This window comes from Cephus cinctus, unplaced genomic scaffold (assembly GCF_000341935.2).
Source record: "Cephus cinctus unplaced genomic scaffold, Ccin1 Ccin1_scaffold0261, whole genome shotgun sequence".
NCBI classification, from domain to species: domain Eukaryota; kingdom Metazoa; phylum Arthropoda; class Insecta; order Hymenoptera; family Cephidae; genus Cephus; species Cephus cinctus.
In genome coordinates, this window is record NW_014332973.1 from 24,045 (window position 1) to 47,434 (window position 23,390).

Genomic DNA, 23,390 nt, shown 5'->3' on the forward strand with positions numbered 1-23,390 from the left:
AGTCTAGCCGAGCAATTCGTCAAATCGGGAGAAATGTAGTATCAATAACGTCGAGCAGCTGCTGCCAACCGAGCATGCAATTCCCTAGCGCAAATGACGTTTACCAGCAACACGCACTAGTTATGAAAAAGCCAAGTTAAAAAATCTTTTAGTCTTACAAGGACTATATATTTTTTTTTTCGAAAGAAAATTCGTTCCCTAAAAACAAAAAAAAGAGATCCTGCATAGACGCCGTGTGATCTTCCGAATCATTTTGAGTGTAGGACACTTTACATTTCTCATTCGTACCAGGGAGGGTTGCGAATGATTTCTTATGTAACCCCCAATCACTCTGCTCGATACTATCGAGGGAGTAGAAATCGAAGATCGAAGGGAAGGGGGTGACTGTTATTAATTCCCTGTGGTTGTGGCTCCAGTCGAAGATCCTGCCGTCCAGGAGGAGGTCAGGACCGATGTGTGATGTTTGCGGATAAATCCTCAACCTCCGCTGGAACCGAGGTCGAGCCTCTTCTCTCGCATCCTCGCTAAATAATAAATACGAGAGGGTTCTCCCGGGATGCCTCCAGGGTGCCATTAGCGGGGTACGGCCGACCCCCTCGGGCCCCCCCGTCGCCCTGGTTCGCCCTCACTGCCTTTCGTACTCACCCTCGCGACTTCGGAGCGCGAGTCTAATACACTTAGACGCCGGCAGGGCGCAACGCTGAGACATGTCTATGGGATAGGGGGCAAAAAAAGGGGCTGAAAAAGTCCCACCCCTTCGATCGCTTTATGAGGACAGTTTCTTTCTTTTTTTTCCCTCTTGTTTTCATTTTGCTCTCATATTTTTTTTTGATGTTTTTTTTTACCTTTATTTTTTATTAAAAAAATTTTTTTCTTATTTCTTGTCTCGATAAATATGACTTATTCGCAATTTTTATATTGACCCAAAGAGTAATTTTGGTAAATGAAAGTATGATGAGAAAATTAATGTAGCTATCTTTGTCTATTTAAAAAAAAATCAAGATCGCTGTACAGGAAACGATCTCGCACTCGTATCTTTTTCTTCACTTGTTCATTAAGCTTCCTGTCCTCCTCAGTCCTGTATCGGCTAAAAACGAGATTAGTTACTCCTGTTCCGGTGCACGCGATGCAAAAGAAACGCCGAATCGGATTCCTCTGGTCTGTAAAGCCACAGTCGAGTTACCGGCAGATCTAATAGAGCGACTTCGTACACGCTTGGAAAACGTTGACCACTCGCTCTAGCCGGTCAAACGGTTAATCGAGGCCATTGTGACCGACAGTGGTTGTCAATTGAAAAATTTTCAAATTCAATCAAAAATAATTGATCAGCCAAAATACCGATCGACTCGCAAGACTTCTTAGCCACGTAAAACATAATTAAAAAATTTCCAAAAAAAAAGCCAGCCATATCCCTCCCATATATTCCCATGCACAAGTAATCAAAATTGATTTATAATCCCAAAGTTAAAAAAATTTGCAAAAATCAAAAAATAATTAAAAATTTTTTTTTTCTTCTGCCTTTTAACTAAATAAGTACCGTATAGCAAAATTATATATTATTTTTCGTATACACAGTGTACACTGTTTTAATACATCGTAGCCCGATGTGTACGAAACGGTGTGCATTTTGCCAATTGACGAAATGCAGAAAGTAAACGTGGTAGAAAATGAGGGGTGGGCCGATGGGTAAGTATCAATAATTGAGCACCATGGGGTGGTTGGCCATTTAGCGGTCGAACGAGGAGCCGCTGGAGGAGGCGGAGGGGTGGCTACGTGGAAGAGGAGAAATACGTAACGGCGACGGTAGGAGAGGGATGACGGTGGTGAATTTTGGGGGTTTGGGGATATCGGGGGATGTATCGCACGGCGCGGCCTGCTATCGACATGTCGACGATGCCAGCCAGGCTGTATATCCTACAATATAGGAAACTATCCTAGCCGCGATCATGATACGCGAAAATACCATCTGTCATTTGGCTGCGTGCTGGACCTTTCGCTCCATACCCTCTTTCTCTACTATATATATATATATATGTATTGTTATAGCTAACCAAGGTTTCAAGACCGCGAACTACCTTATGACTAATAAAAAAATTCGCCTGTTAATTCCATATATATATTTTTTATAGGATCTTTAAGGGATCGAAAAAAAAATCAATTTATTCGCGGCACTCGTAAGGGATGAAATGTATTAGGGGATTATGTTGGTATTTGAAATTATTGAAAAATTATTGCCATTTCAAATTTGCGATAGTACGGTCAATTTGGGAGACGGTTGGGGTTTTTTCAATGGATTTTAGATATTTTTATTTCCGTCTCTGTCTTTCGCATTGGCGAGCGCATGGGTCCGTCTCTCTCGCACTCGCTGTAGGTATGGTAAAATTGAAAATTCCAAGGATCTACCTTAGTCATTTATTAATACATTTTTTTTTGGGTATTTAGCGGACTGAAAATTTTCATACTCGCATTGATTAACGGTATACCGATCTTCGTGAACTTAATGAATAGCCCGCAAATTTTTTTTATCAAATTTCGCTAACCATTGCCGAAAATCGAAACTACCACAGCGGTGAAGTCGGATTGGTTCGTTTGAATTGAATGGTGTATCTATCTGAGCTGGTATATCTATAGATAAAAAGTAATCGACCGATCGATTACTGCACACCCATACGTCACAACTACTGGCCTGTTAAATAATGTAAATCTGATACAGAGAGGGTAGAAGAGCTAAACTTCTAAAATCTTCCAACGGAGTGTACCCCGAACAAATTGCTCCTCCCTAAAATTCAAACTGGTCCATCCAGACCAGTCCGAGTCTTCCGCGAATCTCTTAAAGCATAAGATAAAAGACAGCAGATATTTTCAAACCGAAAAACCCGTTTCGACCCTCAAAAAAATTTAATCGCGTCATTACAAAATTTCATGACGTGTCAAAGATTTTTTGGTTCGACTAGGAAAAAAAATTAGGGTCCCCCCCCCGCCCACCCTGGTGAAGAAATTCTTCTCGAGGACGTCGAGGTCCTCTTTAAAAATCGATGCCTGATATTCACAGAGGGGATGAAATGGAAAGCTCTCCCGCTTTACGTATACCATATATAACTATTTGTACTATACATAGTTTCCACATACGTATCTAAATACGCGGACCACGTACGGTAAGGTGCATTATGCAACGCCGGAAAGGATGGCCAAACAATTCTCCTGCATACATCCTGACAGACCGTGCAGTACTGTTTTGTGGTTAGGGTGCAAGTGTTGGTGGCTCACTTTCGCGTTTTAACCCCCATTAGTGACCCTCTAGCCAAGGGAATGGGGGGTCGGTCTTGTTCGCAGCGTACCGACTCCCGACAACGTAATGTTATGTAAAAATACCGTCGGTCCTCGAGCCTCTCTACCACTCCGCTCGCTATATAGTACGTACCCTTGCCGAACACCAGAGGCGCCACCTCCGTCCCTGCCACGGCGAACGGCCGGGATATTAATGTATACCGAAAGAACGAGAACCCCGTAGGAAAGTGCAGGGGAAAACCGACGCGGGCGCCGAACTGAACGCAGATGCTCACCGGAATATCTAAATAACTCCCTGGCGTTTAAACCGAATAAGTAATAACATCTTCCTTAAGCTCCCTGCTTCGTACCAACTTCTCCCTACTCCTTTAAGAGTGAGGGTGAAAACCCGAATGCTTACCCACTTTCCTTTCTGTCCGCATAAACGCCACGCGATTTACCGACTCTAATTGACCCCCAAACAATGGTATTGTCCTTTTTCTCGGGCGAGTATAATGAGTTAATTTTATATTTATTTTTTTATTTTTTTTTTCTCAGTAATAAATACAAAAATATAATGGGAGCTTTGTGAAAGTTATTTTTTGAAAATTATTTAATGACGTTTTTTGAAAAAAAAATTTTTTTGGGTATGTCCTTATTTAGTCCTAGGTTGCTTTTTGGTACTTTCTTCTTTGAATTTTCATCGGGATTGGTTATGGATGATCGTTTGATCGGCGAATGACGTTTTTCTATTTACAGATGATTGCCGTGTGAGGTTTCATAGAGGTTGGCTGTCTAGACACCTGTAACATATGGAATTCTCGTATGAGGACAGTGAAAGCGAAAATTCTTTCGATTGAGATTCCTGACGTCAGCTACTTTGAGCACTGCTGTACTTATGTGTGTACTTTGCGTGTATACTTATATGCTTTTCGCATTTGATGTTGGCTTTCAAGTTTACGCTTTTAACATTCTAATGGCGCGGAGCCGTATCAACGTTTATCAGTATACAGCGCCAGAATCACTTACGTCCTCGTTAAGCACTCCCGGCTCTCTTTATTTCACTTTTGGTCTTTCTTTTAATCTTGCCGTTTCTATCTTTTATCTCTTTCTATACCATTCAACGCTTTTCGTTCGCTTTATTTTCTCGGGTTGCTACGGCCCTCCCTTCGCTTTTGATACTCTTATCGCGCTGTATCAACTCGGTCAAATTTTTTTTTTTCTTCTCAATGTGAAAGTCTACTATTGCTTTACGGAACTCTAACACGAAATTTCTCTTTGGTTGAGATTCAAAAATATGGATTTTTTGGGCTCTGGGTTATATCGTCGAAAAAGGTACTGAGACGGTATTCTTTGAAGAAAATATTTCGCGATAGTTACGTACGTTACCGCGTGGATGTTATTAGGCGATTTTGTTACGCTAGTGAAAATTTTTTTTGAATTTTCCAAAAAAAATTTCTTTCTCAAATTTCTACGTGCCAAATTTTTCTGTGCATTTGAATGATCCGTAATCACGTTTTCTATGATTTTTCACGCGTGCCAGTTGTTTAAATTTTTGTAGGATCTACTAACCTCGACAAACCTCCATACAATCCTTTTTACTCATAAAGTTGTTGTCGTTTCCGGCACAGCCGCCATATTCAAACGGTACACAAGTTTTGACAGCCGGATCGTACATCCATCTGTGCATCAAAGCGCGACAGTGACCTTTGGCCATGGGTAATTTGCATAAATCCCTAGCCACTTCATTCTCTGAAAAAAAAATATAGATCACCGTTACAATTAACCATACGCTTTAAAATAATAATAAATAAAGAAAAAATTGTTAAAAGTCTAACTTTCAATATAATCATAGATCCAAATCTCAAAGCTAACATTAAAATAATTAAGTTTTCAGTTTACATAAAAAATAAAAAATATTAGTATTAATAGAAAAAAAAAATTACCTCTTCTCGCCGGAAGCGCATGACTCAGTGCGCAGACGCAGAATATCAACAGCAACAAAGTAATCTTCCCGTTCATTTTCTTGCGCCTCTCGTCGCTTTCTTTGCTCGATATAAAATACTAATTTGCCAAGAATCCCAAAAACTCTCACTTTTCGCAAAAATTATCTCTTCTCGATATCGTCTCAAAAGTACCCAATGTTTCCTCGACGACCGTTGAACTCGGTTGCTCGCTGGCTTGAGATTCGTAATGCCGGGCTACATGACATGCTGGTCTTATATAGGTGGCGCGATACGTAGTGGGGGATTCCCAGTCTACCTTACGCGTGGGACACGCGGTAAAGTAGCGAACGTGCTCAAAATGCAATTGCATTTTTTATCATCCCCACCAAAGCTACCATCATCCTCATTTTTGTTCACAGGTCATCGTAACGCCCAATGACACAGGTTTTACAACCTCAAAAGACTCTTAGTCTCGGCAAACCTTAACCTAACTAACCTAACCTACGAGTACCTTGAAAAGTCAAAGCATACATACGTCACTCATTGGAAACTGCACGAAGTCGATCGGTCTTAGTCTCTTGACGCCAGCATCGTACGTAGGTAGCAATAACGACCTAGTATACGAAATAACGTATAGTAGAGAACTAGAAAAAGAAAAAAAGAAATAAAGAAAAGGTACGTGCTACAATCGCATTTACTTCTTTATTTCCCCAACGCTTTCTTAATCTTTGCCTTTGGCCTTGCCTTTTCCAGGAATTCCGATCCACCTTTTTCCTCAATTCGATTACAGTCGGTGACGTCAGACTGCAGCTGCATTATCAGGTAAGCAATCTGTAGACGGGATGATTTAAGAGGTTAGAATGTAAATAGTGATTAGAATCTGACTAAACGTCAATTTCACTGATGAATAATACACCAGTGTATCTAATTAAGACTATCTGTTATGACGTCATAATGGAAATTCAATCAAAAAGCACTAACGACTATTCGTCTTTCCTGCCAATCATTCATCGACAGAAATCGATACTGTCAAGTAGAACAGATCTGGACCCCATCCCGTGACTTTTGTCAAAAATATTTGAGGTTAGGAGACAATCCTGCAGTTTGTCGCATCGTGGACGAATGTTGGATACTTTTTTTTTAATTTTACTTCTGGCTTCATTTTTTTTCTATCGCAGAACATAGAGACGCTTGTCACGATACGTCAACGAGCATAAATAACTAGTGTGGTGATTACCCGCGTAGGTACACGCATATTTACTGGGGAATACCAGAGTTTCGTATTTTTCATGGGACTGATAATACCAACTGTTCCTGGTTGCACTGAACAATGATTATTAATGATTCGACTTGATATGATAAATTCGATAATGTTAACTGCGTTGAATTTAACGAAATTAAAGAGAAATGCATGACTGTACGTATATGGTAGATATAGGTATACCTGTATGTATATGAATTACAGATGAATTCCACATCGCAAACTTCGAATAGGATTGAGCCTCCAATTTTTAAAATATGTAGGTTTAATATGTATACACATCGGATATCATTGAACGTCAATAATAAAATGACGCCTGGTGCGAATACGCCACAAGAACTAGAAAGGTGCCGTTGAACTCAGTTTCTACGAAAGGAAGAGTTTTGTTTATTTGTTCGTGTCACCGGTATATTATCGGTAAACAGATCATTTATAGTAGGCATGATAAGGAGCAGTATCGATAGTACATGAAGTCATCGTTATTATCAATGATTGGTGACGATTTATTAAATTCTCCGTTATCTCAGATTTCTATTTCCGTTTACCTAAAAGTAGAAAATATTAATTATATGTATGTAGTACGTGTCAATATGATATAATTTCTATGGCCAGTCATCAGTGACGATTGAAAAGATATATATTTGTGTCCAAATATATTTAAAAAATATTTGTCCCAGTTTTCATTCGTCCGACGTTCACCGAAATTACGCGTAGTTCAAAATCGCATCAGAGCCAATGAGATGCGTGTCATAAATGTCGTTGATTCGCATTCTAAATACAAATCCAATAGCTGAGGATTAAATGTGGGATTAATTTTGTCACGCCGTGAATTTGTATACAGCTGATGTGCGTTAGAAAGTAATTTCATATGCGTTCATAACAAAAGAATTATTCAGTAAATATTATACCTATTGTCGGCATATATAGATATAGAACGCACGTTAGAGGTTCGTTTTAGACGATTGTGCAAGACCTATAGTTCATGTCTAATAACACTGTATATACGTATATTTAGTCGGAGAGTCAAACTGGGCCAAACGGTCGGAGTCACGGGCCGCGCGTTATTTTCACGACGTAAAACACGTCTATTTACGTATAGTTTGTCGAGGTGTCATTATCGCGTCACACAGTGCTTGGATTCTGTTTATTTGTGATTTACACAGTACCACCATTGTTCGCCGAGTATCAATTGTGACGTGGAGTAAAGAGAAAAAGAAGAGTGTGTCTACAGAACGGGAACTTCGGTCGCAAGTTAGGTTATGGTGTGTTCGAATCGACTACGCGCTGGGTCACGGTCGATTCTGCATACGTGTATTCCTGCAGTTTCTTAGGCTTCTAGAAATTTCTCAATGCCTTCGGGATCGTTGAAATCGCGATGGCAGGTACGAGTTCATTGAACAGTCAGGTGGAAAGTTATGTATGTAGGTACGTACGCGTGTGCTTTGAAAAGTGAGTGTAAGCTGTGACGTCGGACGAGTTTTGTATCATCGTGGAACGAAAGTGGATACTGTGACGAGTTCATGACTAAAATGTTTACGTAAACAGAACTGTGATTACAGGCTGAAAAAACTTATGCGTGGAACGTACGCAGTGCGAACTACATAGGTGATCGTCTGTGCACGACAGCACGTGCGCCGTGTTTACTATTACATCATTGTGGTTGATCAACTGTTTACGGTTTTCAGTCTGGGTCATACAATATGAAAACGATAAAGACTCTAGATGCCATTTTGCCAAGGTTATTCATTTCGGTTATTTAGTGGGATTTACGGCGACTGTTATTCACCTTTTCAAGATGGCCGTGCTACGAACCGGGCGTTTGCTGGTGGAGGTATAAATTGACTGGTGAGTATTGTTTTATTGGTAAATAATTTCATTCCATATTGATTTCAAATATGGTTATTCGCGTATTTTCTTTTATTGTTTTCTTTTTGTAATGTAGATATTAGTTTTATGCCAGAGAATAAAGTCTATGCTATGTATGTATTTCGTTCGCGCGTCCGTTCTGAATCCGATATCCACTTTATTCGGCATTACGTGAATGTCATTCGACATCTGTAAAAACCCTGCTCGAAATTTCTATATTCGGTCGTCACTCGCTTATGTCTTGCATGTGGCTGAAATGAAGAAGGATGACGTATGCTGAAGCACGTACGACGAATGCGTGATCGGCTGGGTATTAAATCGTTTTCAAGCAGGTGGGAGTCTTCGCGAACTCCATTTCACTTCGGGACTTCCAGAGATTTCGATTATACCAGACTCGTTGCGTAACGCAGTGGCACGGTTAAGTGTAACGGATTTTTTTCTCTTTCCTTTTTTTGTGACGGCGGTCCAATTCGCGAATGACGTCATTGTTTACGGGAAACGGTGACGCGTATGAAAGTTAGATTTCTTACAACTCATTATGGAGTTCTTTTATTTGCTTTTTTATATCTAAGAGTCTTATGTTGCTTATGTAATTGTTGATAAAAATGTTCTCTTCTTTTTTGTAAATATACTTAATGAAGTCCATTGCTCTGTTTTTTTATATTTTGGGTGGTCAGGTTAGTTCATCTACTTAAATGTAGATAGAGATATGTGACATTTTTGTGTCAATCTTATGTCGGGGTTGTTAGAACTTTTTTCTCAATTCATTTTTTGGATTCTTTTTTTTACGGATTTTCGTAACCCAACATTTGATCCGCCGTGTCTCGCTGATCGTCCTTTTGTGCTCTTGATGCTTGACTTTGCATTTGTCGCTGTTCGGATATTTCCAAAAGCGGTAAAATGGCTGCGGGATCACGTTTGTTTTTCAAATAGACTTTTCCAGATCTTACATTTATATTGGAGGTGAGTTTCCCGTTGCGCTTTACAACATTTTGTACAAAGTCTTGATCTTTTCGGTTGGAATTCAGTGCCACGTCTTTGACAATTGGATGATTGTAAGGTTGACCTTCGTTACTTAAAGCATAACTAGAGTATGGTACTTCATTAGCAGACTCATCTTTCTGTTCGGTCCTTGACGTCCTTAGCATTATTTTGTCATTTTGTGATTCGTGGAAGTTTTGTTCAGTGTCCTGAAATTGCTTTTCATCCAGACTACGTTTATCCTTGATTAAATTTTTGGTTGAAAAATTATCTAAATTTTTTTCAGTGACTTCCTGCAGGTCATTTTCGATTTTTTTGTCAGACTCCTGAAACAAGGTTTCCTTGTTCAGGGTAGTTTTCCTGGAATCATCTTCGGCTGTGCTTTTTTGACTGTCATTCGGAATTACTTGATCCTTCACATTGAATTCATTTTCGTAGGCACTTTTATTTTCTCCCAATACGAAAGTATCTTGACTTTTTTCCAAGTTTCCCGTCGATTTTTCATATTTCGAATCAGTCACATCTTCGTCGGAATAGACGTTAATCTTGTTTTCGATACTTTTCAAATAATCAACACTGTCCTTGTCTCTCTCTTCCGGCACGTGGCGATCCTGATTACTCCTGGTAGAATTCGCAGGAACAACTTGAAAAATGTTCACTTCCATGGTCATTAAATTTTCCGACTTTTTGTCCTTTGGCTTTTCCACGTCAACAGCCTTACATTTCATTTCGAGATTTTTCTCCGCGCCCACGCCATGACACTCGCTTCTTGTTTTCGACGAATTCTCCACAGCTATATCTTTGCCGTGCTCCACCGCCATTTTCGATTCGTCCTCCCTTTCGTCCTGACGCTTTTTTCGGCCTCCAGCTTCCTCCGACTCTTTCTTCCTCTTGTCGAGTTCTGGAAGCTTCTCGAACTCCTCCTTACTACGTCTGCTTCTCATGTCCTCGCCGAAGGCTACTTCCTCGAGCTGTTGCTCGTTTTCCCTTTTCCAGGCTTCACGTTTGTTCAGCAGAACCACTTCGTCCTCAGCCAGACTTCTTTTAACATTTTTTGCTCCTCCGCTCGACAATAAGGGATCCGATGGCTCCCTCTTCTCTTCGTAGACTTTAAGTGCGTCTCCTTTCTCGCCTGGCAATTGGAATAAAGTGTCTGTATAAAGTAAAACGAGGAACGAAGATTTTTAACCTATATATTCACCATCGTCCCTATACGTTTCCCCAATTCGCGAAATTCCGTTACTCGTGTGAACTAGGAGATTGGAGAATTTTTTCAAAAAATCCGAAGTGGACTCGTCGTTCGACTTTGGGTCCAGCCAGGGTTGCAAATTAACGGACGCACTCAGAACGTCTCGTTTGCGCTTATTTGTTTTTCCAATATTTTCCGCATTTTCGTAAATCCCGGGATTATAATTCATATTGGTCACCTCTCTCTTCTTTTTCGAATAGCTCCTCGGGGAATCGATTGCAACTTTCGAAATTTCATTCTCATAATCTACATCGTCAAATTCGCTATTCCTCGCGTGATACTCAGGTCGGGAATCGGACCCGTGGAAATTATTATCGAAGTTATTTTCAATAATTTCCTTAAAAGCGTCTTTATTCAAATTTGCTGATCGACGCCCATAACTGTTCTGATAATTTTCATTGGTTTTCTCTAATTTCACTTTTCTCCGTATTTTATTTCGTAATTTTTTTCCAAAACCCTCTTCGAATTTCGGATCGCTTCCCGTACCGTCCTCGTTATAAGGTCCTGCAAGATCAGTCCAAAAATGCGGATTTTCTTCTTTCGCAAAATTAATCTGCCCGTATCTTTCCTTTGATTCTGGACTTTTCTCCCCGTTCCTGACTTCACGTTTTCTATTACCAGAATCACTGCGCAGCAATCCCGAGGCACTATAAATGATCGGTTCCTCATATCCCGATTCAAAAGGATCCCAATCGTCCTGGTGCAGAGAATTGGCTCTTTTTTCCCTGAGCAGTGCAATTCTGCGTATGAGCTTTCGATATTCCGGCGACTGGTTCACGGAATTTTTGTGCTTCTTATGCTTATGCTTATGCTTATGCTTATGCTTGCGTTTTCGTTTACGCTTCAGAAGTTTGCGCGGTAACCGCTCCGAGTTTCGTGCCTTTCTGCGTTTATCGTGCGATGTGAAAATTGGTCCTGCAAAATGAAAAATTTTCAAAAATTAATAACAAACAAAATTTTCAAAATTTTTTTTTTTTACTTTGGTCCAACAAATTGTCATTCAATCGAAAGGTGGCATTGCTCAGTCCCGCGATACTGGGTGCATCCATAATGCTCCCTATCAGTCCTGTATGATTATCATTATCATTCGAATGGGGCATTGCGTTTTGATACTGTAAAATATGTTGGGGACCCGTTCCTACGCCATTTGTCAAAATTTGATTTCCATTTGCTTCTTCAGCCTCCTTTGCTTCTATGTACTCGACAAGTAAAGCCAATTGTCTGACCTATGACGTATCAGTGACAGTTATTGAAATAAATTCAATTTAATTAAATTGATTTTTTTTTTCTTAAATTTTTGAAATTTTGTAATTATTCATAATCACTTACGAGATAATCATGAACAGATTGAACTTTAGTCTTCTCTTTTTGCGTCAGAGCATTGTACTCGTTAATCAGACTTTTCAGCAAACGAACTTTTTTATAAAGTTCATTAATGTCTGCATCCAACTCCTGATGGGAAGGATCATGGAAGAGGAATTTATCGCCAAGATGATGAGGAACATCCTGGTCATGGACCAGTGGTAATGGGGGTGACTGATGTAAAAGATAAATAATTTATATTCAGGTATGTCAAATATTTTTTTATTACAATCCATACCTGATCGGACAAGGATTCTTCCTGTTCGACTCCCAGCATCCATTGCAAAAAATCTCGCATATCCGGTGGCAAGGAGGCACAGGTCTTTCTTTGAACTTCGTCCAATATCAATCGACCCAACAGTTCCATGACTCTTCTCATCATGGTTTCTGTATGTTTTACCTGAATGAAATTTTTTATTTTATATTGTTTTTTTGGATTTTTCAAAATGATCTTACTTCATCTTCGTCAAGACCCTGACGATAAATCTTGTCCGAGGTTATGGCTTCCTGGGGCTTGTGCTTACGATAGAGTCCTGGACCAAGTGCTACCTTGAGAGCTTCGTTTCCTTGAACCTGGTGTTGGGATTTTTATTAATTTTATTTATCGATAATTTTTGAATTTTCATACTTGATCAAATATTCGTTCGACTATCTTTCCGGCTAACTCGCCATGCAGTGCTATGTCCATCTGAGATTCGTCTTCCATATTGTCAGGCGCTAACAGAACAGTGAACTTTTTCTTTTGACTGTCATCTTCCGGTTTTTGGGTCTGAAAATATATTTTTTTTAATAAATACAGTTTTTTTTGGCATTTTTATCTACTTAGACATGTACCGATTGATCCTGGGCATTTTCATTGAGGACTCGCTTCTCGGTGTCTGCCATTCCAGATTCTAAAATTTTGTTACATTCAGGTGAAAGTGGATGCTTGGCAATGGTATTGACATCTTTGACAGCTGCCAAATTTCCGGTTAGCGATGATTCTGAGTCCTTGAAATTGATGCTGGTGCCATGATTTTTTGAATTCTTAAAAAACCCATTGGACGTTTTCTTACGATGAGACGATGGGCGATGCTTGTGATGTCTCCTTTTTCCAAATTTTTTAGATTTTTTCTTCTTCGAATACTTCGAGCGTCTGTCCTTGGGACTGGATCTCTTTTTTGCACTCCTGACCCTTTTTCTATAATTATTCCCATCCTGCAACCAGGCACTTTCGCGGTTACTTCCACTCCAAGGACCAAATGCATTATGGTAATCGCGAATATTGGTTCGTCCAAAAAATTCTGGTGTTAAGTCATTTGACGAAAATCCATTTTTCAAATTCACACCCGTCTGGTCCTTTCGCATATCTTTTGGTTCTCCATAGAAATCATAATTTTTTCCATATCCTGGCACAATTCGATAATCACTTTTCGCCGAAAATCCTGGAATCCTCGTCTGTCGAATCTTCTTCTCCTTTCCCTCTTCTCGCAAAAAATTATTCATCCCATTTTCATTCTCCATATAATTTTTTTCACCAAATCCAATATAGGATCTGGGAATTACCTCGTTGTAATTCGAATTACGTTTGTCCCTATTTAACAGTGTAGCATTCACTTCGCTCGCAAAATTCCTCGAGCTACCAGTCTTTTCAAAAGTACTTGACTCCTTTTCTATATTAGATCCATTGATCGATACAGATACTATACTATCTTTTATCCTTTTAGCATCTGGTCCATGATCAGTGTCAGAAAAAACTACGTGTCTCTGTAATATAGGAGCGTTCATTTCCCACTCCTCTACATTGGTCAATCCTTTACCGATCCTGGTACGAAATTTTGATCCTTGATCAGCATTGGGGATATCGATACGATTTTTTAAATTTTCAAAATTCATTACCGATCGATCATTTGAATCAATCGATAGCTCGCGTTTGATTCGATCTTTTTTTTCTGATTTCAGATATTCACGATCGACGGATGTCCTTCCGGTCCAGGACGGATCTACACCGTCTTGAGAAAAAGGATTTTGGGATTTTTTCAAATATTTTTCAACCGGCGCCTCTTGCCACTCCGATTCGCCTACGGCTCTCCGCGAAGGAGTCCTTCCAAGATCATCTGCAGGGTAGGAAAAGGAATGCAAGTCCTGGAGGATATATTTAGTATTTTCAGGATCGATCGGACCAATTATTATTATACATGATTCTTTTTACCTCCAATTCAGGATCATCGATCGCCATCAATCCCCTGCCTAGTCTGATCCTCACGTCGTCTTCGAAGTCCAGATCTAAAGGCTCCACAAAGGACTCGTGCATAAGATCTTTAGATCCTACGGACGATCGATCTTCAATTTTATTATTATTGTCGGGTACAGCCGATTTGAAAATTCTTTGATTTTCATAAGGCGAACCAGAATCGGTATGTACAATTGAATCGTGTTTCTCTTCCGTTGTCATATGATACGCAGATGCAAGTAGTGTGTTATCCTTGTCATCCGTAACCTTGAAAATTTAATATAAAATAACATATTCTCATATTTATTTTTCAAGGAAATTATTTTGATATACACCTTGATGACTTTCCATTCCGTAGTGGTCCTCGATGGACCCAGAATCTCTGGTGTTTTTTCCTCAGTGGGATTACTCTGGTCAATCCCACCTTTGAACATGTCATCAGTAATTTTCAAGGCCATGTAATTACTTCCTGACGAAGAGGACGAGGAAGTTCCATGCGGATCAGGATTTGATGATCCTGGCAACTGTGCTGGAGATATCACTAGGTACGTCCTTTCGTCAGCTGCTGGTTCTACCAATTTTTTGAGATCAGGTACACCAAATGTTGAATCTAGGAAAGATTTTTTTTTTACTAATTTATTGACAGGATATTTGCTATATAATATTAATTATTAATCTTATCACCTCTTTTAAGCGTGTCCTGGGAGTCGCGTTTTGGTACTTCATCTCTGGCTTCCTTCAGGAAACGTCTTCCTTTGGAAATCTGTTCACTGATCTGTTCAAGGTGGGATGAACTCTTGTCGACGTCCGATTGCTCCAGGCTGGCACTGCGCGATAAGATGAAATAATTAGATCTTGTTTTACTTTTAGGTATCATTTGCGATGATGGATACCAATCGACACTACCTTACCTGTCTGGCTCTTTAGAGTACCAGTTTCGACGCGCAGCTTTGTCACTGTAAGTATCTGCTCTGTCTCTGTTCCCAGCATCCGCTCCTGGTCCACCGAACATTCTTTGATCGCCTCTCAGCCGTGGCCTAACTTCACTTTGCTTCCACTCGTTGATCTTCTCCATTTCTTCATAGGTTGGCTCCTCCTCGGCTTCGTCAAGGTGGTACCGATCCTGATGTCTGATGATGATCATCAGAAGTTTTTAAATGATCCAACAATTATTTATCGATCGCCGACGAACCTTCTACCCTCGTAGTCACTCAAAATTCCATGAGCCAGCTGGAACTCAGAGGTTCGGTCCAGCAGACGTTGCTTCACCGGTGCACCTTCCAATATTGCACCTATGGCTTCCGGTTCCAATTTTCCATGAACGTTCAGATTGTACTCAAGAGGTTCAGCCAGGATCACGTGACGTCTGTTCTCCGGTCCAATTATTCTGTCCCGGTCCCTGGGGTCCAGGTCAGCTTCGGCCGATCGTCCAAGCCTGAAAGAATGTCTTTAGTACTTTTTTAAATAACTTTTGATTTTTCTTACTTTACCATTGTACTCTAGAAGCTCCTTCGGGATTTTCGCGATAATGGTTATCGTCGGATCGATCAATTTTTCCTGGTTCGTCATTCGACAGTTTTTTTTCGTCGTTCAGGGTCGCCTTCGTAGTGGGCGGACCGCAGGGTACCTTACCCGATATCATCGTCGCGTTGTTTAGCTTTTGGTGGGCCTTTCCCAAATTAACGTCGGGTATAAATTCTTGCTTTGGAAATTTGTTTTTTAGCTGCTGTAGTTTCTTGTCCTCCTTCTCCTTCTCCTCGCTGTTCTCGTCCTTCTTCGTTAACACGGAGGCTGAGTTACACGGCGCTGCCGGATCGTTTGCACTGGAATTTGATAGTTGCTGCTGCTGCTGTACTTCCGGTTTCTGATCGATCTCAGCAGCCGGCGAGTCCTTTTCGTATTCACCGGCATCACTGTCGTAGTCGTAATACTCAATTGTACCCAATGGGTACCTGCGTCTTCTTATGTAAGGATCCTTGGTTTGAACATTCGTGTCGATCCTCTGTCTTATCAGCATGTTCACTCTGTCCCTCAGAGGGTCTCTTTCGTAGGCTGATAAGGACCTCTTCCTTTCGAAATCGATACCTGAAATATAATTTAATTCTGTAGAAAAGAAACGAAATTCTTTACACAGACTGATCAGCTGATCGAGGTACCTTGATCGTCGACTTCAGATTTTTCCTTGTCATGATCCTGTCTCACGTTTTCGATATCTTCGTTAAGACCTTCGTAATCATCTTCGCTCCCTTCGGGACCCTTAACACCAGTCTTCAGATTTGAATCTTCCTGCGGTCCAGAATTATTTTTTGAGTATTCAGATTTTTGTTGCGACCTTAGGAATTCTGGACCATTCCCAGCTTCTTGAAGGATCTTTCGCTTTTTACGTTGAGTATACGCACGTGCCTGGTCGTTTGTGTCTCTGCTATTTAAATCGTACTTAAAATTAGCTCCAGGCTCGGATTCTGCAGCAGCATCCTTAGAGATGGCTGCTTGGACGTTTCCTTTAACGTTGACTGGTCCTTGTTCATGCTTTCCACTTTCTTTCTGGTCCGAGGCCCAATCTCTTCGTCCATCTCTGATCTCTAGGTTTTTGAGCATCGAAGTGACCCAGAGAAGCTTTCGCTTGGTATCTTTATAGGTTAACCCTTTCGCAGCATCCTTTTCAGTATCCTTGATAACCTCAGGCTTGGAACTTAAGCTTTGGGTATTTTCTCGATCATATTCCTTAGGTTGATATTTTGATTTCTCTGATGCGGGTCCTTTTTGATTTTTCTCCGGGTAATTTCTTTTCTCTTTTGTATCATCCTTCGGCTCCTCATTTTCAGTCTCTTTGTACCCGGCTGCCTCTTTTTCTTTTTTCTCTTGATTTTGCTTTAGATCAGCATACCAACCCTCTGATTTTACGTGATCCTTACTGTCGTCCTCGGATAATTCATTGTGCTGTACTCTATTTTTACTATCGGCAGAGTCCTGGACCCTAATATCATCTTGGGTCACCTTTGAGTCTGTATTCTTGAGATTATCCTTGTCCTTGTAAAGATCAAAGACGTCTCGGAGTCTCATCTTGTCTTCCTTAACGGATTGGTCCTTTGGACCACTGTCTTCTGTCATTTTGTCAGGTCCTAGTTGTGCCTTTTGCACTTTAACGTCGAATATCGTTGTAATTAATTTTCCTGGTACGTTATCACCTATGCCACTATTTCCTGATAACTCTTCCTTCACTTGACATATCCTTGCCAATGTTTCCTGCGGTCTCTTTGAAGTGGAATCGTCCAGCGATTTGACTGTGCTACGTTTTTGATCCTTCTTATCATCGCCCAAAGGATTTTCAACTTTTTCACCATTTTCCGGAACATGCCACACGTCGAACGTGTCTTCGTCCTTGGACTTTTTACCTTGAGGATCGTCCTGAGAAAAATTTTCCAGAATTTTGTCCTCGTGATCTGATTTTTCGCTTTTCTTCGGGTCCACTGTATTTTTGTCTTCAATTTTTTTCACGTTGCTCCTATCTTCAATAATCTCTTTCGGAAAGTCCTTGGCGATGTCAGCAAATTTTGAAATTTCATCCGTTTTCTTGTCTCCTCCATCATGCATCTCCAGTTGCGCTTCCATCGAAATTATCTTCAAGGATTCATTTTTATTGAAATTCTTAGTTTCAGGATCCACAGAATTTATACTCGATCCTTCGTTCTCCGATCCTTTACTTATTATTGAATCTTTTTCTGATCCTGTCTCCTTATTGTATCTCGCCGTTGAAAATTCCTCCTGCCCAACGGAATCATCCTTGTTCGCATTTTGGACCTCAGCCTTTTCAATGGTAAAATCCACTTTGTTATTTTTGATATTTTTTTCTCGATCCTGCAGACTCCTCAACGCTTTGGAATCTTCTATTTTCTTGGAATCATTATCAGACGATTTCCTAACTTCAGAATTCACTCTAATCGCCCGTCCAATTTTATCATTATCACTTCCCTTATTAACCCCTTCATCAACGTCTCCCATCAGATCCTCAAGGTCTTCTCTACTATCTCGTCTAAATCGATGCGAAACACTCTGACCGTCATTAGGGTAATATTCCCCAAACCCCGCTCTATAAAAAACTCCCACGCCGTTCCCATTTTCCTCATAATCACTTTTATCATTTCTATCCCTTTTGACTCTTCTCATTACATAGTCGAATTCCGAATTACGTCCATCCACCTCTTCGTCCTCTTCGTCGTCGTCGAGGTCATCGTCGCGCCTTTTGAAATCAAATATATCTGCAGCCGATCTAGGATCGTCCCACCATTTTAAATCTATGAAGAATTACATAAACGTAAGACAAGCCAATTATTAATTTTACAATTAAATAGCCCTACGGTACCACTTATTGAAACTCACTTGTTTCGCCATTTTTTTCATATGCATTTTCTTTCATTTTCACAGAATCCTGATTCATCCGCGAGGAAGACAGATCCCTCTCGTGTTCACCTTTAGAAGGACCTTCCTTATGACCAGTCATCTCCTCGACGTGCCTCTCTGCGTTTTTCGACTTCAAAACCCCAGCGCTCTCTTTTCTGGTCTCAGTTTTTGTGTCAGGCTCTGCGAGGCTCTTACTCAGCTCGAGTACGACCTTTTTCAATGATTCTAAAGAGGGTGAATCCTCCTCCGGCTTGGCCCCAATGCCAGACGGCTCTTCTGGATTCTGGGACGCGACTGAGTTCTTTGCCCCCGCGAGGTTACGGTGTTTTGAATCAAGATGACGTTCGTCCCGTGATGTTTTATCATCAACGTTTTTATTAGAGCCACCGCCAGAGTCTGTAAGTATTCAGAAAATTATTAGAACACGATTCTTGTAACTTTAATATTCTCTAACGTCAGTACGTCATTGAAATACCTGAATTCTCATTAGAAGCGGACGCCCACAGGTTCACGGTGTCTTCTTGAAAATCATCAGGATCAACGTCTCTCTTGAACTTCAATTCGTCATCGAGATACGTTCTCTCTGGAAATCCACGGTAATCATTCTCGTATTTTTTTTTCTCCGGCACCCAAGACGCATCAGGACCCTTCGCTTGATCCAAATCTCTTTTAACGCGGATCCTTGTCTGATATATATCCTTAGAGTTCAAATCAGACATCCGTCCGAATCTATCCGATCCGGACTGAAACCTAAGCACAGTAAGTCCAATTAATAAAATGATAATTAAAAACGAGCAAAAGATCAGATCACGTCACAGCTCACGTAATCGGTATCAACATTGATTACCTGTCAAAACGTTTCTCCCCAACGTCGACACGACGTACAGCCTGATCGATCCATTTAAGTTCGTTTTGTGCTTTCAGGACATTTTCGAGGAAGGAATTAAGTGCAGGACTATTGTCATCATGGTTATCCTGGACCGAGACATCATTCGCGCCAGCACTATGAAGGTGGGCAGTCTGTTAGAAAATATATATATGGGTATCAGAATGTACCAGAGTCAAAGGAAGAGGAAGTGACGTAACAGGCAGGAAGAAGAAAAAAATTTTGGTCCTAGTGCCCGGCAGGCCTTAAGGACGAGGGAAAAGGTGTCTGTCCCCGACAATCGTCCTCTACCCCACGAAGATCCAACCTAACCTAAAAGGAGTGAGCAGTGCGTTATAATAATGCCGCGGTCGCTGCTGTACGCGTTACGTTCGTTTCGCGTTTCTTGCGTGGAGACGCGAAAAGACAATGGGATCTACATAGAGCATAGAGCCGCAGATATGGCGGTGTTATTAAAAATTCACTCCCTCCAGCGGCTGAAGTGGCCTCTGGCAATCTGCATCTCATTCCCGGCGGGGGTCCTGGTTGCGCCAGCCACCGCAGCAGCTTGGTGGTTTTACGCCGGGGGTGAAGCGGAGACGGCAGGCAGGTTGTCATAAGGACGAACGCACAACGGAAGAGGCTGAGCGATAAAGGCGAAGGGGTGAAGACACGGGATGGAGAAACGTGACGAAGAACAAGGGAAAAACGAAGTGAAGGGGGAAGGAGGAAAAATAATAAAAGTAGAAAATTCTCATGAAAGACATAGAAGGAAACGTTATACCTAATTAAGGCTGGTATTCAACTAAATAAATCGCCCCGAGCTCTGGAGTACGGAACCAGACACGTCCTCGAGTTCTTCAGGAACCTGTGAATTCCCAGCAGGTAATTGTCCACGCGAAACTCCTGATTGTTGTGAAGCCCTTACTCTTGATTTTTTTTTCAGGTTATGTCTTCCCTTGGTGCTTTTTTGGACCGTGAAGAAATTTCATTACACGGCCAGTCCACATCCCCGTTACCACCAACAACCTCAGGAACGCTGTGTCGCGTTTTCAAATTTATGCTGAATTTTTTCAACCTCATACCGCGACGTTCGCGCGTGCAAACTCCCCCCCGTTTTTTTTTTTTACTTAGTTTAATCGTTTGAGAAATCAATCCTATTTGCTGGGACGCTCAGCAGACAACACTATGGCGGGCATAATCAATCACTGGTCGTTTTCGGGCTTCCAGAGTGTAGGCACCCAGGGGTGAGGTTTCTCACAGAGAAATAGGGGTGGTTCGAGTACGAGTGGTTGGGTAGACAGTTCGCATAGTTCCGAAACGGAAACGGTAATATCGCTGGCCCGGGGCGACCACCCCCTTTGTCATTTTGTCATCCGGCGCATAAGGACCGAACCGCTTGAGTGGGTAGGGGGCGTCCCGCAAAGAAATTAATGCCTGAGATATTAAAATGCCGTTGAGGGCTAGGATAAAAGATACGATGGACATCGTGGGACTCCCTTTGGATATTCTGACCGATTGGATTTTTTAATTCCTCTTTTTTTTAACCCCGTCGCTTTTTTCTTCCTTTACTTATCAGCCACCGTGCACTGTGCGGGTCCTAACGTCATTTCGTTGACTTACAATGTGTACGTATTATCTGGTATCATTTATCTCTTTGACTTTTATGTAAATTTATGCCTTTTTTTTCGTTCCATTGATACTTACGACTCTGTCAGTTTCTTTTGATTTTCCAACGTCTTTCAGGGTACCGGAAGTAACGAGATCGCTGCTGCCGTAGACGACGTTGTCCCGGACGTGACGATTTGTTGCAGCCTGCACGTAACTCCCATGAGAAAGCAACGCGATGAGACTGATAAAAGTGGCGGTCCAGGTGCGACTTGAGATAACGTCAGGATTGGACGGGGTATCGATCATTCTTATGAATCCGCCTGAAGGTAAGAGACAATTGGTGGATTTTAGCTTGGTTAATTTCTTTTTTTTTTTCCTTCATATTCAAGATAAAGAGAAGGGAGTCTTTGCCGTCTGAATAGGGTATTTTTAAAGGACGCCTTGACTACTGTCCCCTTCCCGTCATCCCTCGTTCTACTTGCACGCACTTTTACCCTTTCCTCAATCCCATTCTTCGAACGGTCTCTATAGTCGACTCCGCCATAGTACCAGTACATAACGAGCTATTAAAACCCGATCTCGGCGAGACATTAATTTCACGGTGCACATAACTTTCGTGTCACAATTTGCATTCCCGCTCGACTCTTAAGGCGGACCGGGAAATTAAAAACGTCCGATCGTAAAAGGGCGCGAAAAGAGGTTTGAATTATCGCAGGTCCTACCTTCTGCATCATAATCAGCCCTTGTTTTCATTGTTTGCGTGCTCTTTATTTCTCCCTTTCTTTTTTTTACACAGTAACCCCTCTATATATTTCAGGCTACCGATCGACTTGGGGGTTGCTTGAAAAAATCCTAAGACCGAAACTACAAGACCATTCTATTTTTCAGGTCCGAATCACCATGGCTATGCCTATTGCCCGGAAGTCACATTCTCCCGGGAGGCAGAGTTCACCGAAGATGTCTTAGCGTGCGTCTGGAAGCCACCCGAATAAGGAAAGCCCGTTTCTCGAGGACGAGCACGAGGAAGCGATAGACGGCAGACATAGTAGGAAAAAAAAAAGGAAAAACGGAAGTAGCGGTACCAGGCAGGGGTAGAAGGGTTTCAACCGAACATAATGTTCCGCATAAGAGCCATTAGGTTATTAAAAAGACAGTGGGCCCAGGATGTGGCAGGGAGGATCGAGGATGGGTGGTACAGACTGGAGAAGGGTGAAGTAGGGGGGTTGCGACCAGAGCAAGGAAGTTGCCGAACAAAGGCGTAAAATTAGCCCTGATAACTTCACGATGCAAGAGAGTCGGCTAGTAGCTACCTGGCTAGGAGAGGAGGTGGAAGACAAAGAGAAGAAGATGGGGTTTGAAGAGAGGAAGAAAAGTAGTATGAACAAAAAGAAAGGGAAAAATTTATATATCCGTATATATAATCACGAAGTACACACGCCAGTAAAAGTAATCGGGGATTTGCCGAGGGTCGAGTAACGATGAGGAGAGTTAGGAGAGGGTGGTTTCCGTGGCGGTGATTGCGGGGAGGACGAACAGGGCTGTGAAGTGAGACCGCGGCTGGGGCTCGGTAGGTAAGGGAAGAAAAAAGAAAGTTAAGCTGATTTTTTTATCGAAAAAAAATATATTCGTTTCCTCTTTATTTTTTCATATCGCACTCTCTACACTCAACCTTGAATCCAGTTCCTTTTTTTTTAACGCATCGCGACAAAATCACTCTCTATAGTCTCTCCACTCTCTGTCTATCTCATTCGACAAATTTAATCTACTTATCTGTACCATGTTTATTACCTGTCAAGTATCGGTTGGCGAATATCGCTTTCCCATTTATAAAATCATCCTCGGGTTTTAAATAAAGGATAAAGGTCCGTCGCTTAGACACGCGTATAAAAGACACACGTCGACCCCTTTTTTTGACGTTTCTTGAAACAAAAATGTCGAACGTCCGTCTTTCGGGCTGCGCTCGCTTGTCAATCTTCAAAACAATACGTTACTCTGTTATTAATCGTTGCCAACTTCACTGCTTTCGGGCTCGCGTTGCGCCTGCAGCTACTCAACCAGAGATGCACCGCGGTGCGTCGGGTCCGAATTAGCGAAATTCCGATCGCGGACGACCTCGCGTCTCGAAAATGTTCGTAAGGTCCTTCGGCTTGGTATAGTTTCAGAAATGCACTTAGAGAGTATATCAGAGAGGTGGGTCTGGGCGAGGGGGGTCCAAGGAGGGAACCAAAGGGTGTAAGATCGTAATGCGAATTTCGTTACGAGGCTTGCAGCCCTCGCCATGACCGTACAGGGTGTCTCCCCTCCCCTCCCCTCGAAAAGCATAAACTACGTAAATCTGTACATAAATTTTGGGGATGGGTGTGTGGGGG

The 23,390-nt window shown here is 41.6% G+C and overlaps 3 protein-coding genes and 2 long non-coding RNA genes across 5 annotated transcripts; 1 reads left to right on the forward strand and 4 right to left on the reverse strand.

Moving 5' to 3' along the window:
* Positions 1–3,862: 3,862 nt before the first annotated feature.
* Positions 3,863–5,474, reverse strand: LOC107265955 (kappaPI-actitoxin-Avd3c). The gene is made up of 3 exons (XM_015735926.2): positions 5,214–5,474; positions 4,840–5,019; positions 3,863–4,070 (listed from the first exon to the last, which is right to left on the reverse strand). Exons 1-3 carry the CDS (start codon positions 5,287–5,289, stop codon positions 4,063–4,065), a joined length of 264 nt encoding a protein of 87 aa, XP_015591412.1. The 5' UTR covers positions 5,290–5,474; the 3' UTR covers positions 3,863–4,062.
* A 447-nt stretch (positions 5,475–5,921) lies between these two features.
* LOC107265956 lies at positions 5,922–8,026 on the reverse strand. The gene is made up of 3 exons (XR_003059216.1): positions 7,908–8,026; positions 6,658–7,019; positions 5,922–6,044 (listed from the first exon to the last, which is right to left on the reverse strand). It is a non-coding gene; the product is annotated as an uncharacterized LOC107265956 (long non-coding RNA).
* Positions 8,027–8,185: 159 nt separating this feature from the next.
* On the forward strand, positions 8,186–15,366 carry LOC112494079. Its single transcript, XR_003059215.1, has 7 exons — positions 8,186–8,319; positions 13,874–14,035; positions 14,135–14,328; positions 14,460–14,689; positions 14,839–14,928; positions 15,015–15,102; positions 15,230–15,366. It is a non-coding gene; the product is annotated as an uncharacterized LOC112494079 (long non-coding RNA).
* LOC112493619 lies at positions 8,350–19,147 on the reverse strand. The gene is made up of 17 exons (XM_025083204.1): positions 19,021–19,147; positions 18,525–18,941; positions 16,301–18,439; positions 15,635–16,229; positions 15,337–15,579; positions 15,056–15,274; positions 14,829–14,971; positions 14,480–14,754; positions 14,124–14,411; positions 12,767–14,056; positions 12,561–12,701; positions 12,389–12,505; positions 12,171–12,332; positions 11,900–12,106; positions 11,550–11,796; positions 10,523–11,485; positions 8,350–10,453 (listed from the first exon to the last, which is right to left on the reverse strand). Exons 2-17 carry the CDS (start codon positions 18,643–18,645, stop codon positions 9,126–9,128), a joined length of 8,478 nt encoding a protein of 2,825 aa, XP_024938972.1. The 5' UTR covers positions 18,646–18,941; positions 19,021–19,147; the 3' UTR covers positions 8,350–9,125.
* Positions 18,923–23,384, reverse strand: LOC112494081. The gene is made up of 5 exons (XM_025083207.1): positions 22,810–23,384; positions 21,118–21,341; positions 19,393–19,565; positions 19,050–19,295; positions 18,923–18,941 (listed from the first exon to the last, which is right to left on the reverse strand). The coding sequence occupies exons 2-5, from the start codon at positions 21,325–21,327 to the stop codon at positions 18,923–18,925; spliced, it is 648 nt and encodes a 215-aa protein (XP_024938975.1). The 5' UTR covers positions 21,328–21,341; positions 22,810–23,384.
* Between the last annotated feature and the right edge of the window lie 6 nt (positions 23,385–23,390).

What these genes read in the sequence shown, in the direction of transcription:
- LOC107265955 (XM_015735926.2), bottom strand. Translation starts at nt 5,289, where the DNA reads ATGAACGGGAAGATTACTTTGTTGCTGTTGATATTCTGCGTCTGCGCA. An exon ending in TGCGCTTCCGGCGAGAAGAG is followed by an intron (nt 5,020 to 5,213) that starts GTAATTTTTTTT and finishes TTTTTTTTTCAG; the next exon opens with AGAATGAAGTGGCTAGGGAT.
- LOC112493619 (XM_025083204.1), bottom strand. Translation starts at nt 18,645, where the DNA reads ATGACTGGTCATAAGGAAGGTCCTTCTAAAGGTGAACACGAGAGGGAT. An exon ending in TCGATGATCCTGAATTGGAG is followed by an intron (nt 14,057 to 14,123) that starts GTAAAAAGAATC and finishes TATATCCTCCAG; the next exon opens with GACTTGCATTCCTTTTCCTA. An exon ending in TGACAATTTGTTGGACCAAA is followed by an intron (nt 11,486 to 11,549) that starts GTAAAAAAAAAA and finishes TTCATTTTGCAG; the next exon opens with GACCAATTTTCACATCGCAC.
- LOC112494081 (XM_025083207.1), bottom strand. Translation starts at nt 21,327, where the DNA reads ATGATCGATACCCCGTCCAATCCTGACGTTATCTCAAGTCGCACCTGG. An exon ending in CAAAAGAAACTGACAGAGTC is followed by an intron (nt 19,566 to 21,117) that starts GTAAGTATCAAT and finishes ATTTTCTAACAG; the next exon opens with ACTGCCCACCTTCATAGTGC. An exon ending in GGGGAGAAACGTTTTGACAG is followed by an intron (nt 19,296 to 19,392) that starts GTAATCAATGTT and finishes TACTGTGCTTAG; the next exon opens with GTTTCAGTCCGGATCGGATA.